Raw genomic sequence first — 18,644 nt, 5'->3', positions numbered from 1 at the left:
GGCATTCAGCCTCACCAAGATCCGTGGTGGAATTCTCTGACATCTCTAAGGTACTTGCAAACATTTTCAAGTTATTTCCAAACTGAAACAAAATCCTCATACATTGGTAATCATGCACATGGATGGCATCAAAACCATTTCTAGGAATTCCTTTTAAATAATAGGAAGAGCCATGGGTAAACCATACTATCATTTTATGTATTTGTTTATTTATTTATTTAGACTTTTTGCCTCTATTAGCTCTTACAGTGACTTAACTGACCACTGATTTTTTTGTAGATTAGGGAGTGGACAGAGATGCTCATATCCTTGACCAACCAATCCATAAAAAGCTAAGGATTCTTGTGCTTCCTTCTGATATTCTACCCCATCTGTTGATTCAGGCTCGGATCTGTTGAGTTATCCTGTGATTACTCACTTCCTGTATTCTGCCTGAGACTACATAACTTATAGGAGTGTGGGTTGTGTGCACAACAACTGAAAAGCCTCCAATTATGTGCTCTGAATACTTCGAGAACAACACTAGAGCTAGACCGTCACTCTCGCAAGGTTTACCCTTCTGCTCCACTGCAGACAACAGCCTGGATGAGTACACAATTTAGGGATGCACGAAAAATTGGTTTCAGGTAGTTTCTGATGAGGTCTTAGGTAGTTCACACCTTCCAGACCAAATATGGCCTCAGGCACAATCTGTGATTGAAGTCCCTCTATTTCCGATTTTCAATTTAGTGTTTGTGTTTGGGTATGAGGAACTGGTCTAAATGTCAGGAGGGATGAAGTTACCCCATTATCATTCTCAGACAACTATCAGGTGAAGCTTGGTCTCATGGCACCAGTTCCACTCCCCTGCAGGGAAGGTGGACCATTAAGATGGTCTGCCCCAACATGTTGCAGTATCTGATGGATTTCTGGATGCTCTGGGGGAATTTCTCATAGCCAGAGCCAGCAATTCTGTCAAGGCTGTAGTCAGGCTATGAAATGGTGAGACAATCCCACATAAGTATCCTCTGCAGCACTGCTGAGCCCAAGGTGCTCCTTGGTTTGGTAGTGAGCTATGGGCAATGAAACAGGCTGGAAGACACCAAGAGTATGACTGGCATAAGACTCGTTGTGAGGACAACCAAATGTAAATATGAGTGCAAAACCATGCCTGCTGCACAATGGTGAGGGTAGAAAAGAAGGCTTACTTTCTTTGTCTCTAAGAAATCCTAAGTAAGCATCCAGAAAAGCTTCTCCAACACCTCTCCAACATTTCCACTTCAGCCAGCTTAGTCAGGGAGAGTGTTGGGCAGCAGGGTGAGCAAAACATCAACATTATATCCCCAATCTGTCTCAACAGCCAAACACCAGGCACAGGCCCTCAGGAGAGTATGATGGTATTCTTATAGACCACAATGACTTCTGCTCCCAGACCCTCTGACCTGGACTGATGCTGCAAAGTATACCTACGGATGGGGGAGCTGGGACAGATCCCCCCTCTGCCCAGCTCACCCACCCAGGTTTCTGTAATAATTGTGGAAATGTAGAGGATGTGTGAGATGACAGTGGGTGGTCGAAAAGAACAGACAAGTGTACAAATGAATACTACAAAGAATTAACAGAATTTCTTGAAAAGTATGGTTTTATTTGACGGATGTTGTCAAAAGGCCTGAACTATTCCCAGTGTCAATTCAGTGGAAGTCAATAAATTTGAAACAAAACAAAACAAAACAAAAATTTTCTTTTTTCATCATAAAACACACAGCAGGCAATTCTGGCTTCACTGCAGGTCTCACCTCCTCCAAAGCTTTCAAAGCAGGTGGGAAGTGAAGCCCACTTATGCATGCTGCCATAATCCTGAGATCCGTGTCAGCAGCAGAAACGAGTGCCAAGGGCAGGCACTACCTCTTGGCTGGCTGGGGCTGGGAAAAGGGTCAACGTTGTTGTGAGAGGAGCTTCCCCTTCACCAGTCCTCTGAGTGCAATTCCCCTCTTTTACCCCATCCATTTGTACAGGTCCCATTTTATATTACTACCACAGCAAAGAGTGAGAGTCAGTGTGGTGTAGTGGTTAGAGCACTGGGCAAAGTTCAAATCTGTACTCAGCCATAAATTTCATTGTATGACTTTGGGTCAGAGACTGTCTCTTAGTCTAACCTTTCTCTCCGAGCTATTATCAGGACAAAAGGAGGGTGGGGAGGGAGATCAATTTAATTTGAGGATTTTGAAGGAGGGGAAGAAGAAGAAGAAGAAGAAGAAGAAGAAGAAGAAGAAGAAGAAGAAGAAGAAGAAGAAGAAGAAGAAACAACATTCATAGCACCTTCTTGAGCTACAAATGGTCAGCCACCTCTTAAGAGGATGGGAAAACGACACCACACTCATGTGAGAAATAAGAAAGTAGAGGTGATTTGGCTTTTCTTAGACCTCTCCCCCATCTGCCATAATTTGGTGTCCCTTTAATGAGGTGATTATTTTCCTGGTACCTGTTGTGCATAGGGATGGGTGAGAAAATGTTGCATTCACTATTTATTTATTTATGTATTTATTTAATTAATTATTTTTGCATTTTTATACTGCCCAATAGTTGAGGCTCTTTGGCAGTTCACAACAATTATTTTAATATGAACTTACCAAATTTTCACTTTACAAACCTAATCACAACCCAGCATGAAGTAATACAAAAGTGCAATGATATACTGACTTTCCTGAAATTTGTGGTGCAGTTTGCCAATCAAACAATGTGCATAACAATTTTACAAGGTACATAGGCACAAAAACCAATAGGGAAAAGTGCACAGGAAAACACATGCACAAAACTGCATTATATTAGGGAAATTGCTTGGAAAAAAAGAATTTAAAGAAATACACACAAACAATGTAAAAGTGTCATGCAGAGTGTAAAAAAAAATCAAATTCCTAAAATGATGTAGAGATGCAACAGAATTCATGTAATGTAATGTAGGAAAAATAAGAAACTAAACAGAACTGAAATTGAAAGATTCATCCATGCCTAGTTGTGGAGGTCCATCAAGATCAGTGTGTATCCAACCTCAGTGCTCTATCTCGGATAAGGATGGTGAAGAAATCTGCCACGGACTCCAGTGACACTGGATTCTAAAGAATCTGCCCCCCCCCAGAGTCTGTGGTGGAACAGACTACCCCCCACCCCCCGAAATCCCCATGGAATGGACCTACTTGCTGCTGGCCCTCTGATCCATCTGCTGCTGGGCTGCTGCTGCTGTAATGACAGCTGGCGTAGCTAGGGATGTCAGAGAATTCTGCCATGGATCTCTGGGAAGCCGAATGCCAGCGCATTCGGCCCCCTGAAATCGGTGGTGGAATGGTCTGCCGCCCCCCCACCCCGCCCTCAGGACGAGACTTACCTGGGGTGGATCTTCCTGGCTGCGGCGGCTCTGGCGGCAGTGCGGCGGTGGCGGTGGCGGCGGCCAGTCTTCTGACCGGCTGCTGCCGCCACCATTTCCAGTTTTTTTAAAAAAATGTGATAGGCTACGTAAAGATTTACGTAGCCTATCACGGCTAAGTTTTAAAAAACACCGTGATAGGCTACATAAGTGTTTACGTAGCCTATCATGGCTGACTTAAAAAAAACCACACACACAACGCACATACGCAAATGGCGGCGGCCACGGCCGCCGCCATTTGCATTCCTTGTTTTGGCACATCTTAGTCTACGTAAATCTTGACGTAGACTAAGACGTGCCAAAATAAGGAACGCAAATGGCGGCGGCCATGGCCGCCGCCATTTTCGTACGTGCATTGTTGTTGTTGTTTTTTAAGTCAGCCATGATAGGCTATGTAAACATTTATGTAGCCTATCACAGCTGACTGCAGGGACGCAAATGGCGGCCGCTACAGCCGCTGCCATTTGCGTCCCTGCTAGCCAGCGGCCGGATGTCCGGCTGCTGGCGGAGCTGGCCGGCGGCTCCGCAGAATCCCTGCAGAGCACAGCTAGCCAGCCAGGATTCTGGGGGGGGGGGAGGAACGGAGCGCCTCCCCCCCCGTCCAGATTCTGGGGGGAGGGACGGAGCGCCTCCCCCCCACCATCAACATAATCCACGAAAGGTAAGTGACTTTCGTACATCCCTATGCCATGGTGGACGCGCGACCAGATCAGCTGCTCTCGGCGGAGATGGCGCTGCATCGCCGTTCAGGTGGCGGCCCTCCCATCAGCAGCACACGCCCCTGTTGCCTGCTTGGCAGCAGCGGCAGCAACACCTCGTGGCCTCCTGGGCAGCCACGCCTGCTTCAGCGGTGCAGCCCCCCCCCTTGCCTGCTGTCTCTGGCGGCGATGGCCCGACCGGTGACAGTGAGGCCTCTAGCAGTGCACCTCGTCCTCCCGGCTCAGAGGGAAGTAGCAGGGACGCTGGAGAGAACAGCGGTGGCATTCCCGCACATCATGCCTCGCCCCTGTAGGGGCGGAGGGACTCAGCAGTGGTGATCGAGCTGGGCCCCGTTCCTCATGGCTCTGATGCCTGCTGGACTACATGCACCATGGCTGCGGGGCTGGCCAGCAGTGGATGGAGCGGTTGCTGCCTGCCTGGCGGCTCCTTCTTTCTGTGCCGCGGCTGCCTGTTCGCCCGCCCTGCCTGGCCTTGCCGGAGGCGGCAATCTTTCTCGTGGGCTGGGCTTGGCCTGCGGTTCCTCCATTGACAGTGGCAGTAGGCCACAGTATGGTGGGCTGTGGCAGCGAGAGGAGGCATGGCGTGCAAGTGCTCCCCAGCCTGCGGTTGTGCATTGGCGTTGGCAGGGGACTTTAGGCTGTTACTGCCTCGTGGTAGGGATGTACAAAAGTCACTTACTGTTTCGCGGATCTGCTTCGCAGTAAGTGGGGGAGGCGCTCCTTTCCCTCCCCCCAGAATCCTACCCATCCAGCTTCACTCTGTGGGGATTCCGCGGAGCCACCAGCCGGCTCCGCCCACAGACGGACATCTGGCTGCTGGGCAGCAGGGACGCAAATGGCAGCTGCCGTAGCCGCCACCGTTTGCGTCCCTGTATTTAACTGTGATAGGGTACGTAAGTATTTACGTAGCCTATCACAGCAAGTAAAAAAAAAAAAAAACCCGTGTACGCAAACCACGTAAAGGCATCCCTGCATTAGCCATGATAGGCTATGTAAGTATTTACGTAGCCTATCATGGCTATGATAAAGAAGTGAATGGCGGCCGCAGGGCAGCCGACGTTCGCAAATCAGTGTGGAGGGCAGCAGGTAAGTGCTCTGTTTCGTGCACCTTTTGGGGGTTGGGGGCTCCATCCCATGCGCCTTTCGTGGGTTGGGGGGTGGGGGCTTCGTTTTGCCATGGATTTCGGGGGGCCGAATGCACTGGCATTTGGCCTCACCGAGATCCATGGCGGAATTCTCTGACATCCCTACTTCATGGAGGGGGTGTGTGTGGACGGTCTGCCTCATGGGCTTAGACTGCCCTCTCTGTCTTGGGCATCTTGCAGGGCTCCCCCCCCCCACCCCCGCTTTCATCAGACTTTGGCCATTGACTACCCCTTAATATCCCTTATCTCGCCACAGAAGGTTTGAGGATCAATCTCCTGCCCCAGAGTAGAGAAAGGATTTTTCTCATCACCCGAGTAGGGCCTATGTCTACTCTGTGCAGGCAGACCAATAGGCCTTTAAGCCTGGGGTTCGCCAGTTTTCTCACCTCCTAGGCAGTTTAGTCCAGCTTAAGATGGGCTAAGGGCAGGATGCGCCTAATCTCAACTGATCTCGGAAGTTAAACAGGGCAGCCCTGGTTAGTAGTACTTCCATGGGAGACAGCCCAGGAATTAGGCCACCAGCGCTGAACAGGGGGGTGGACTCAATGGTCTCATCGGCCCCTTCCAATCCTATGACTATCCTATTGTGCAATGGTTAAATGCCATACTGGGATGGGGGGATGCGGGCTCTTGTCCCCCCACGGCTATGAGCTCACTGCACTGGGTTCCCTGGGTCAGTACCCTAGCCCTCTGCTAACTTGTCTCACAGGGTTGTCGTTAGGTTGTTCCACATTATTTACATGGCAGTGGCTTTAACCTTGGCTCCAAGGGGCATGGCCTGTAGGGACAGCTGTTTCTACTTTTGCTGATGCAAAGCAGGGTTGGGCCTGGTCGGTAAGTTTGGGTGTGACTGGTATCCTAGGTCCATCCTTAAGTCTAGCATTATTTCCCTGGGGATATGAAAGTGGATTCCAGTGGTCAGGCCTGTCTTTTGACTCCCCCCTTCTCTTGTTTATAATTTACCACCTCTGTAGCTGGTTTATTGGCCTCTTGGACATGGCTCCATGGCATAGAATGCCCCGCTGGATGGGCAAGCAGTGGGGTGGGAGGTACCCTGCACACATGGTAACAGACAGGGGAGAAAGCGAGATTCTTCCTCAGGGGCTGAGACTTAATTGGGCACACCTCAAGCTGTGCTTATCAAGACAATGGAGCAGACCAAAGGATGGGGCTCCCCCCCCCTCTTGTTCATTAGAATGTGGTGCAAGCTCTTTGCCCAAGACAAACCTCGCGACAGACCTAGCGTAACCGATTCCTTTCTTGCAGCACACTTGGCCGCGATCAAGCTTCCTCCAGCATGGCTCCACGGTAGGCTATGTGCCTGTGCTTGTGTGACACCAGCAGGTCCAAGCCATCTGGTGCATTCATCTGTCCATGTGTCTTGAGGCATCTCGCACCTCAGCCCATACTCCAAGATCGATTTGCACCTCTCACAGGACCAAGGCATGTGCCATTTTGGTATAATATTTGGTAGCAGCATCCAGGCCAGTCTGCAGCCCTCTATGCTAACTATGGACCCAGGGCACCTTTGCATTAAGTTCTACAGTATAGTCTTATTCTACCTAATGTGGTGCAACCTTCCCATTTTCGTTACAAGATCACCCCTCCCCACACCCCCGGCACCTCCCCTTCCATGCGGCTGCAATAGCTAACCATCATGGGGCTACTTATACCTTCTCCATATTAAATCTGGATCTCAGGTGATGGGTCTTGTGTTTTCTCGACCCCACTTGTACAATCCCATTCAACATTAAGGAAGGAGGTCCTGCTTGTTACGGTTCGTACAGAGGGAATTCCCCACTGCCTACACCCAGTTAGCTATCAAGTTTGGCAGGTGGAGTGGGTAGATGCTCTCCTCTCCCATACGGTGAAGGGGACGTACTGTTATGTTGCTTAATGTTTTTTTGGGGATGGGATGGCCAGCATGGTGCAGTGGCTGCATCCGGAAGGGGCCATCCTAGGCGCAACCAGGAACCTCCAAGTTAATTTGGTGGTTCCGTACCCAGCGGATACAGTGTGCTTTGTCAGCCATGTCCTAGGAAGTTTCAAGTTTCATCCCTAGGAGGGTACTTGGCCCACTTTTCCGAAACAGAGATTCCTCTACAGCAGGTAGATTGGGTTACACATATGTCAAGATAGGCTTGACAGGTTTTGGGCCAGTGCATGGTCTTATTTGCTCTTATTGTGGGCATCTTCAGATCAATCACACCCTCAGGGTGTTGGAGGGATGTTACCAGTTAACCTATACAGAGGTTCTGGTGATGTCACTCTGCATTTTACCTAGGGAAGTACGAAAGTCACTTACCTTTTCGTGGAATTGATTTGCGGTGGGGGGGAGGCGCTCCATCCCTCCCCCCAGAATCCTCGACAGGGGGGGAGGCGATCCATTCCTCCCCCCCGGAATCCTGCCCGGCCGGCTCCGCTCTGCAGCCAGGCCGTGGAGCTGCCGGCTGAGCCAAACTGCAGCGGGGCCTCCATCCGCTGCTGGGCTGCTGCGGACGCAAATGGCGTCCTGAGTAGGGGACGCCATTTGCGTCCCTATGGTAGCCCATGATAGGCTACGTAAGTATTTACGTAGCCTATCATGACATGCCCCCCCAAAATAAACAAAAAACAGCGTACGCAAATGGCAGCTACAGCCATTTCACAGGGGGGCGGGGGGGCAGGCTGTTCCGCAACAGATTTCGGGGGTTCGAATGCCAGTGCATTTGGCCTCACTGAAATCCGTGGCAGAATTCTCCACCATCCCTAATTTTACCTACAAATATTAGCCTCCCTCACCATTGAGTTAACCCCCCCACCCCAGTAGATCCTGCTGGAGTTTCAATCTGGTGCTCCCTGCCTTTTTGTGTAGGAACTGAATTAATTCCGAAAGCTTTAGTTTCTGATGTAATGATGCCCTAGCAGGCCGGGGTTTTAGGACCAACATAGAGGATAATCAGATGGAGTGCCGTACCCGTCTGTTCATCTTGTGACCCCATTATTCTAATTTAGGAATGTGGTATTGTCTAGGCAGGGCGACGATTCAAGGCTCTATGTCCATTCTCCAATTGTTAGATTCAGAGAGCAGGACCCATTTCATGTCATTAAATGCAGTCCTCCCGCAATCTGATCCTGATCCTGTAGTATTAAGTTTGATCCACCTCCTGAGTAATACCTCTGTCTTTAAGACACATAAACGTAGAGATGGACGAAAGTCACTTACCTGTCCTCGAAGCTTGTTCGCGGTGGGGGGGAGGCGCTTCGCTGCTCCCCCCGCAAAGTTCAGGCCGGGGGGGAGGCGCCTCACCTCGCCCGGCCGTGAACTAAAAAGTTTTTTTAAAAAAAACAAAAACGCCCCCGTGATAGGCTACGTGACGATTAACGTAGCCTATCACGGCTAGATCTGCAAAGTCAGCCATGATAGGCTACGTTAATCGTCATGTAGCCTATCACGGGTGACTTTAAAAAAAAAAAGCGCGTACGCTAATGGCGGCCCCCATAGGGAGCTGCCATTCGCGTTCCTTATTTGGTCGCTGTAGTCTACGTAAATCTTTACGTAGACTACGGCGAAAATAAGGGCAACGCAAATAGCGTTGCCCTTATTTTCGCCATAGTCTACGTAAATCTTTACGTAGACTACAGCGACCAAATAAGGAACGCGAATGGCGGCTCCCTATGGGGGCCACCATTATCCATACGCACTTTTTTTTTTTTTAAGTCACCCGTGATAGGCTACGTGACGATTTACGTAGCCTATCATGGCTGACTTTGCAAATCTAGCCATGATAGGCTACATTAATCGTCACATAGCCTATCACGGCGGCGTTTTTTTTTTCTTTGAATGGAATGGTGGCGGCGGCAGCCGGTCGAAAGACCGGCTGCCGCCCCCGCCCTGGACGAACACCCGCTGAACCGCCGGCCGGACCCGCCGCCGGGAGGGACATTCGCCAAAGGTAAGTCCCATCCCGGGGGGGGGGCGGGGGGGGCGGAGAATTTCTCCCCGAAACTTGTTCGGGGGGCTGAACACGTTGGCGCTCGGCCCCCCGAAGTTTCGGGGAGAAATTCTCCGCCAACCCTACATAAACGACAGGTTCGATGCCAGTGACAAGTTGGTCCAATCCTAGATGACAGCACTCACGGAGATCATGCTGGGAGGCTCTGGTCATGTTTCAGGTATTAATGGTTTAAGCCATGCTGCAATCATGCCTCCCAGGGCAATGGGCCTCCCATACTTGGGTCAGTAGCAAGCCCAGGGATTCGCTCCCATTTTTGGCCGCAGCAGCTGCAGCCTTCCCAGTAAGCTTACAGTCAGGGTCTTTTGTCCATTCCTAGAGTGGGGTTGCACAGATCAGCATTTCCTTTTGTCTGTACTGTTATTTTCCTTTCAATTAAAGGAATGGATGTGAACCCGTGCAGGCGCATGCTTATGTCTGGACTCAGCATGATGGTAGGGGCTGGTCAGCGGGCCCATGGGTCAGGCTGCGGATCCTAGAGCAGACTGTGCCAGTCGCAAGAGTTAGTGGCTTGACATGCGCAGCATGCCGGGAGTGCCTGCTTCCCACACCATTCCATTTTGGGCAGGTACGGTTCTCTCGCAGGTCCTGGCACTCCATCCAGGTGGGAACAATCTGGTGCAGGTTTCATGGCACAGCTCGTCCACAGTAATAATCTTGGGCCTGCCTGCGTGCTCAAATTAATTTGGGGAACGTATGTTAACCAGGGGCAAGGAACCCAGTTTTTATCACAATGGCGATCAGACCTTCTCTCTGGGAATTACGTGAATAGGAGCCAGGCCTTTCGGACAGGACTTGCCCGATCTTGTAGCAACAAGTGCTGTTTTTGATCGGCAGAGGGCTGTCAAGTAGACCTCTTAGCACAAGAGAGGGAGCACGTCTCAACACGGGCTCGGCACTCTCAGCGGCTGTTAGCGCATGAGTTTCCGGGCTTGGCACATCATCCCCTGTAGGGTAAAGACGTCACAGGCATCTGCAGACTCTTGGCACCCCACCCCCTTCCCAGATATCCCTTATTACACCAGAGGTTGTCAACATTAATCTCCACAACTGCTACTAAGCCAGTACTGAGTACTCTCAGGTTTGGATATTTGTTTAAGATGCATTCTTTGCACCAGGGCGGCTCCTGCAGCCCAGCTGTTAAGTACTGGATTAGGTGAAAGGCTGGCAGGAGGGCACTCCAAGGCTTCATGCCTCTCGTACAGGTCTTCCTCCATACCACAGTCCTGCCACTCCCCTTTTGCCTTACTACTCTCTTTTATCTACTTAGATCAGCACAATGGTTGTGAACCTTTGTGTGTGCACGTGGTGTCACAGCACGGTGTTTGGGATGGTCAGTGGTAGGGATGTACGAATCCCTTACCTGGCTCCACGCAGGGGCATCCGCGGTGGGGGGAGGCACTCTGTCCCTCCCCCCGGAATCCTCCCTGGCCGGCTCTGCTCCGTGGTGACTCCGCGGAGCAGCTAGCCAAGGCCATCCGCAGCCGGAGTTCCAGCCGCGGCTGGGCTGCTGTGGCCGCAAATGGCGGCTATCGTAGTGGCTGCCATTTGCATCCTGCCAGGCTGCCATGATAGGCTATGTAAGTATTTACGTAGCCTATCACGGTAAAGAGCACGGACGCAAACGGTGGCCGCCATGCTGTTTGTGCCCCTGCTCTTTCCGTGATAGGCTACGTAAGTATTTACATAGCCTATCATGGTAAAGGCAGCCACACAAATGGCATAGTGGCTGCCATTTGTGTGGCTGCCTTTACTGTGATAGGCTACGTAAATACTTACGTAGCTATCATGGCAGCCTGGCAGGATGCAAATGGCAGCCGCTACGACAGCTGCCATTTGCGGCTGCAGCAGCCGGCTGAGAGACCAGCTGCCACTGCCGCCGCCGGAGCCACCACCAGAGCCGCCTCCACATCTGCCCCAGGTAAGCTTCATCCCGGGGGGATTCCGCGGGGTGGTGGGGGGTGGGAGGCCGTTCCTCCACGGGTTTCGGGGGGCCGAATGCCAGTGCATTCGGCCTCACTGAAATCTGTGGTGGAATTCTCCGCCTTCCCTAGTTGGTGGTCCCATGTCAAGCTGTGGTTCCCAGCTTTGATTGTCCCAATGTCTCTATGTGCAGGGGCCTGGCAGACGTGGTATGCAGTTAGAGTTTTTCCTCCACTCCACTCCATCAACGTGATGTGCAGGTTCCCCCAAAGGCCTGGCGCCGCATCTATGGAGGTACGACCTGAACGTGCAAAGACAAGGAACTCAGTGTAGGCCTTGGTCCAATTTTGAGGCTTCTGGCACCGTCTACTGGGAATAACTACAGTTGTTCTCGTGTGTTCACAAGAAGCAAGTACAGAACGTTCTGACCAAGCCATGGAAGGGCTCATGTGATATAGTGGCTTGGCAGACGAGTTATGCAGTGGGACCCCCTCCTTCCCACCCTGTTTCATCAAGTTTTAGTCAGTCTTCCTCCGCAGGTCCTGGTACTGCACCGGAGAGGTGACGACTTGAGCTCCAAGCCAGGAAAGGCCTGATTGAGCAGGCCTTGGTCGATTTGCAGGTGGTCCAGCAGCATTGGCCAGAAGTAGCCATGGTGTGGTCCTCGATGCTCTAAGAATCAATTGGTGGGCACAGAGTAACGCTGCCATTGAACAGGCACATTGGAAGGTGAACAGAGAAGTGCCATGGGGGCTATTGGAACATGGTGATGGGTTTATCACCCATCAGAAAATTCTGTGGACAAGGAGGGAGCATTACAGGCAGGATGGTGTCCACCTGTCCAATGCAGGGAATGACATATTGCTGTCTGATCTGCAAAGAGGCCTGTGGGAAATTCTTTGCAGGTGCGGGGAGTTCACAAGCAATAGGCTTGTGACTCCTCTGGCAGCTAGGATGGGCAAAAGCTAGGGATGGGGGAGAATTTCTCCCCGAAACTTCGGGGGGCCGAGTGCCAATGTATTCGGCCCCCCGAAGTAGTTTCGGGGAGAAATTTTCCACACACCCCCCGCACCCCGCACCCCCCTGGGATGGGACTTACCTTTCCCGAATGTCCCTCCCGGCGGCAGGTCCCGGCGGTGGTTCATCAGTTCTTCGACAGGGGCAGAGGTGGCAACCGGTCTTTCGACCGGCTGCCGCCGCCACCATTCCAATAAAAGTTAAAAAAAAAAACACCCCCGTGATAGGCTACATGACGATTAACGTAGCCTATCACGGCTAGATTTGCAAAGTCAGCCATGATAGGCTACGTAAATCGTCATGTAGCCTATCACGGGTGACTTTAAAAAAAAAAAAGCGCGTACGGCTAATGGCGGCCCCCATAGGGAGCCGTCATTCCCGTTCCTTATTTGATCGCTGTAGTCTACATAAAGATTACGTAGACTACAGCGAAAATAAGGGCAACACTATTTGCGTTGCCCTTATTTTCGCCGTAGTCTACATAAAGATTTACGTAGACTACAGCGACCAAATAAGGCACGTGAATGGTGGCTCCCTATGGGGGCCGCCATTTGCGTACGCGCTTTTTTTTTTTTTAAGTCACCCATGATAGGCTACGTGACGATTAACGTAGCCTATCATGGCTGACTTTGCAGATCTAGCCATGATAGGCTACGTTAATCGTCACGTAGCCTATCACGGGGGCGGTTTTTTTTTAACTTTTTATTTCGCGGCCAGGCGAGGTGAGGCGCCTCCTCCCCGGCCTGAATTTCGGCCGGGCGAGGCAGGAAGCCTCCCCCCCGGCCTGAATTTCAGCCAGGCGAGGAGGGAAGCTTCCCCCCAGCCTGAACTTCGGGGGGAGCAGCGAAGCGCTTCCCCCCCACCGCAAAGCAAGCTGCGAGACCAGGTAAGTGGCTTTCGTGCACACCTAGCAAAAGCACAAAGAGATTAGGGATGGTGTGCATACAGAGGCACCTTATGGTGACAGGTGATGCCAGAGGCCCCCCAAACGGGTTGTGCGGATCAGTGGAGGGATAAGGGTTGCCTGGGAGACCAACCCTCCTCACTCACCCAGGGGTTGTGTGGCAATGGGTTGGGGGTGACAGGGGAAGGTCTACCTCCCCCAGAAGGGGCAGTCTGGAGGGGTGGCAAGGTCACCACCACCCCTTGGGCTGGGTGTGTTTTTGCCCAAGAAGTGCCAGCTAGTCGCTGAAACAGTCAGGTGCCTGTCCTGGGTATCCCTTTGCAGATATTTTCAATAAATGTGGCCCCATTTTCAACCCAAACTTTGTTGTCTGTGTCTTCTTTAACCCATCTCTGCTTGCAAATGGTGGCCGCTAGGCTGGACATCATTTGCGTCTGAAGACTGGCCGTGGCCAGAAGTCCAGCAGCAGCCGACCCCAGCTGGCGACTCCACGGACTTGCCGCGGAGCAGAGCCGGCCAGGGAGGATTCCAGAGGGGAGGACCGGATGTTCTCCCCCCCAACACCCCCCAGCAGACTCCAGGTAAGGGGGGTTTCGTACCTAATCTTGGAACCAGTGGAGTGATTATAATAACTGGGATATAACTGAAAAAAAAGGAAGGGGGACATGCAAGGAATGTCAAGAGACCAGCATTATTCTTGATGGAAGTTTTATCTTGTCGTCAAGCTACTTCCTCATATTGATTGCAGTAGAATTTCAGGTGACTTTGGAGGTTCCTTTCCAGAAAATTTCAAGGGATTGAAGAGGTGGTTTAGCAAGACAAGCAAAAATTATCAAGTGGGGAGGGGGCACAGGGATCTTAACTTGTGCTGCTATTTTCATTTTGAGAATTTTCTTAATATAGCCAAGGGTGAGTCCTTTTGCAACGGTGAATCAAATGTAAAGGGAAGACAGCTGGGTGCCATGCACAATTATCAGGAGGAGCATTACGACCTGGTGGTACAATAGCACACACAATGGGTCTACCTTGAGTAGCTCTGCAGCTATGCAATTATGTGATGATGCTCATTCTTAACATCGTGATTATGTGTGTTCTACAGAACACTTGTAAATAAATACATTTGAGATAGCAAAAGTAAAAGCATTAGCTTTCCTTGAGTTCTGGCCTTCTTATGTACCTGAACACTAAAAGTCTTACCTCGTCATATCAGGTAAAGGAAAGGCTCGGAAGTTAATGTACTTCTGTATGCTTCTGCTGCTAATCTCGACTGATTCCTTTGAGAGCAAATCTTTAGGAGATATTAATAAATCTCCCTCCTGACTTGGCAAATGCTTACTGTCATCAGAGATCCAAGAGAACTTTTATAAAATGGCATTGATATCTGGACAGATACACAATCATCTACCATCACTGGAGGAGACAGAGCACATGAAATTGGGTTCCATCTGTGATGGAGAAGAAATAATAAATCTTTTCCTTTCAGGTGTTTCTCAATTGTTCTCACAATCGAAGCTATGAAAATATTCTCCTGGCCAGATGAACCTGGCATAAATCAGAGTACTTCTTTTTGTGAGTTGATTTTCTGGATGCTGGGATGTTTTCTGGATTTGTCACGCAAAAATGGAATTTCCAGTGCCAAAATGCATGAAGGAAATCTGTCAAGGATCTCCAATACGGATCCAACGTCAGCATCAAGAGCTGCCACTGAAATTCCAGTTTAAATGGCCTTTGACATTCATCTGGACATTCCTCACCAGGTAAGATATCTGAGACATTTGAAGGGGAGTTTTGATAAGATTATTCAAATTTCTCATGGGTGCAGCTGCAGGTGGAATGAGTGATTTGCACATCTCTAATAAATCTTATCTGAAAAGGTGAATATACACATTGTTAGTGTGATGTCACAGCTGGAAAAGTATAGATATCCTTCTTTACCTTTTGAACCAGCATGGTCTTTATATCACATAGAATTTGAACTGTTGTCTTTCTCATTCACTTATTTCTTTGGTGTGCAGGTCACAAGTGGGGATGGACAGACCCACCTGTGCCCGGTTTTGCTGGGTGCTTGCCGAGCTGCTGCCTCTGCCTGCCCCTACTTGCCGTGCCACCTGAGCCACGTTAGCCCCCAGTGAGCATCCAGGAAGCTCTGCAGGGCCACCCATCCTCTTAGCAAGCTGCCATTTTGCATAGAATGGCAGCACGGTGTTTTCCAGATACGCAAGATGACATAAATGGTGACTGTGAAGGGTCCATTTATGCAGCATTACCAGTGTAAATGGAGCACTGACACCAGTAGCATTGCGTAAATGGCCCTTTGGTTGTTGGTGGAATGAGTGATTTGCACATGTCTAGTAAATGTTATCTGAAAAGAGGGATTAATATACAAATCGCTATTCAGTTGCTTTGATATCACATTACTGAACACCTCACTGACTCCCCTGCCTGAGCCTGAAAAGTTATACATAGCCTTCTTTGCCTTTTGAACCAGGATGGACTTTACATCACATAGAATCTGAAATGTGGTCTTTCTCACTCGGTTATTTCTTTTGTGTGCCAGTCACAAGTGGGGATGGATGGACTCACCTCTGTCCGGTTTGGCTGGGTGCTTGCCGAGCCACTGCCACGGCATGCCCCTGCTCACAGTCCAAGTGCTGCGGGGCCACACGTCCTCTTACCGAGCTGCCATTTTGCGTAAAAAGGGAGGCTCACGTTTAACAGGTATGTAATATTACATAAACAGCAGCTGTAAAAGGACGCTTTATGCAACATTACAGGTGTAAATGGACCATTAATGCCTGTAACATCGCATAAATGGCCTCTTTACGGCCCTCATTGACATAACATTCCATATCTGGAAAACCCCAAGCAGCCATTGTTAGGCAAAATGGCAGGTTGCTAGGAGGACGCGTGGCCCTGCAGCAGCACCAGGTTAGGTCTACATGTCATCTACATTAGTTGCGTGCATGTTCTTCTCCACCTCATAAGATCCCAAACCTCTCAGCCTGATCAACTGAGTGGTCCTGGATAAATCAAAATCAATATTTCACAGTTAAAAGAAATAAGCAAAAGTAGAACCTCCCCAGAGAGTTGCATGCTCTCTCAGGCTGAAGAGGTTACACGCCTCTCAGGTACACACTTAATTACAAAGAAATCTCAAAGAGTTTCAGGCTCCCTCACCATACATGCATTTACCACAGAGAGAGTTATCACATTGTCTGAATGCAGCGAAAACAGGGGGCAAAAACTCCACCTGCTATTGTCAATTGGAAAGGTAAGTTCTCCTCCGGGATTTAACTTGGTTTTTGGAAACACACGGAAAAAGGAACTATTTTCTCTGGCTTTTTGCTCCGCCCCCCAGCCCCTTTGAAATGATAAATCACAAAGGATAAGAAATATATATTTTATATCTCATATAAAATATATTATTATTACATAAAATACACTATCAAAAATAAAGAAAATAAAATATTCTCACAAATATTTAGGCCCAGCGCTACCACTAGCGCTACACCTGGTACTGCTGCAACTCCTGTGAATTAAGTGAGCTTAACATAAATATTTTAAGCACTATAGCGCCAGCTGTAACAATATTAAGCCCTCCTCATTCTAACCACTGCCCCTGTGCTTCCTTCTATTGGCAGCATGCTTCTTCAGGAGCAGCATCTCATGAATGAATCCTCTCTGTCAGAGTTTCTTCTCCTGGAATTCTCAGCAGTTCGGGGACTGCAGATTCTGCACTTCACTGGATTCCTTGTTTTTTACCTGGCAGCAATTGCAGGAAACCTTCTCATCATCTCTGCAGTTGCCTCTGACCACCACTTACACACCCCCATGTACTTCTTCTTGATGAACTTGGCTATACTGGATGTGGGCCAAGTTACAGTCATTTTCCCCAAATCTATGATCAATTCTCTCTTGAATACCAGACACATTTCTTATTCTGGATGTGTTGCTCAGGTCCTCCTGTTTGTCTTCTTTATGGCATGCGATCTATCTCTTCTCACAGTCATGGCATACGATCGGTACATTGCCATTTGTAATCCATTACAATATGAGATTGTGATGAACAAGCAAGCCTGCATTCGAATGATTACTGCTGTATGGATCAGCAGCATTCTCTACTCTGTGTTACACACCGGAGGCACTTTTGCACCCCATTTTTGCTCCAACATTGTCAATCAGTTTTTCTGTGAAATCCCAGAGTTACTTAAGCTGGCCTGCTCTGACTTGTACATTTTTGAAACTGGAGTTCTTTTGTTAAGTGGTGTCTTTCTGTTAGGCTGCTTCTTTTTTATTGTTGTGACTTACGTACACATCTTCACAGCAGTGCTGAGAATCCCCTCTGTGCAGGGAAGGCAAAAAGCTTTCTCAACTTGCTTTCCCCACGTCATTGTTGTCTCCATATTTGTATCCATTGGATGTTTTGCTTACCTGAAACCCACCTCCAATTCAGCCTCACATCTCACTCTGGCATTTACTATGATATACTCCATGATCCCACCCTTGATGAATCCAATAATCTACAGCATGAGAAACAAGGAGATAAGACATGCTCTGTCAAACCTATTGGGTTTAGTATGCTATTCTATTAATACCTTCTCCAATCTTGATCCACAAAGGTGAATTCTGTGCATTAATCAAAGCTGAATGCATGGTACTTTAAAGATGTAACTAGGAGATATATCTTTTTAAAAAAAAAAATCTAGTGGAAGGGCCTGGAGAGCAAGTCTTCAAACAAGAGCAAGGCTTCAAACTACCTGAAACAGATTGACATCTGTATACCAGAAACAGAAATAGACATTTATCTTTAAATCTCCTCTGTGACCATAGTGCTGATCCAGATTCATTGCCCGATGCCTGCGATTTAGAATGCGAGTTACTAATCCATTTGCTTTAATGGATCTATTTGTTTTAATGGAACACTATTTGGAAATGTAAATTGCAACCTTGGGCACATACATATCAGAACCAAAGTCGGGGAAAGGCTTAAATATCCCCCAACATTCAATGATAGGCTCCCAATCCATACCATCCCACACACTTACATTGGAGTAAAAAAAGGTAAGGTAAGGTAATGTGTGTGTGTGTGTGTGTGTGTGTGTGTCTCAGTGGTGTAGTACAGGGGGAACTCTTCTAAGAATTCATTTTATAGTTTTCTGGTGCAAGTGTCAGATCAACGGCACCCTGCACTGCCCACATTGGGGAGCTGCAATGGGATGTGCAAATCAACAAAACTCAGGTTCACTGAAGTTCCCCGAATTCCATCCCAAAGGTCATTCCATCTCAAGTCTGTATGTATCAGATTGCAAGTTTTTTCTTTTCTTTTGCATAACAATATGTGCTCATTTTCATGCATTTCCCCCCAAAAATGCATCTATTCTGTGGACTTTTACATGGACTCTCTTCTCCCTTTGATTAAAGAGTGGTTGTGCTCATGTTTCCAAAGCATGAATTTGTTCATGCACAGGTTTCAGATGTCCCCATATTATTGAACACATTATTTTGGTCCATGAAGAATTTTGCCAGCTCAGTACTGTGACT

General features: G+C 49.0%; 1 protein-coding gene across 1 annotated transcript; it reads left to right on the top strand.

Moving 5' to 3' along the window:
• The first annotated feature begins 16,745 nt into the window (after positions 1-16,745).
• Positions 16,746-17,726, top strand: LOC146341588 (olfactory receptor 14A16-like). The gene has a single exon (XM_084807557.1). It carries the CDS (start codon positions 16,746-16,748, stop codon positions 17,724-17,726), a length of 981 nt encoding a protein of 326 aa, XP_084663683.1.
• The last annotated feature ends 918 nt before the right edge of the window (positions 17,727-18,644 follow it).

Source organism: Heloderma suspectum, chromosome 6 (genome assembly GCF_057233095.1).
Source record: "Heloderma suspectum isolate Gila_16-S chromosome 6, 16-S_ref, whole genome shotgun sequence".
Lineage (NCBI taxonomy): Eukaryota > Metazoa > Chordata > Lepidosauria > Squamata > Helodermatidae > Heloderma > Heloderma suspectum.
This window is presented reverse-complemented; position numbering and strand designations above follow the sequence as displayed.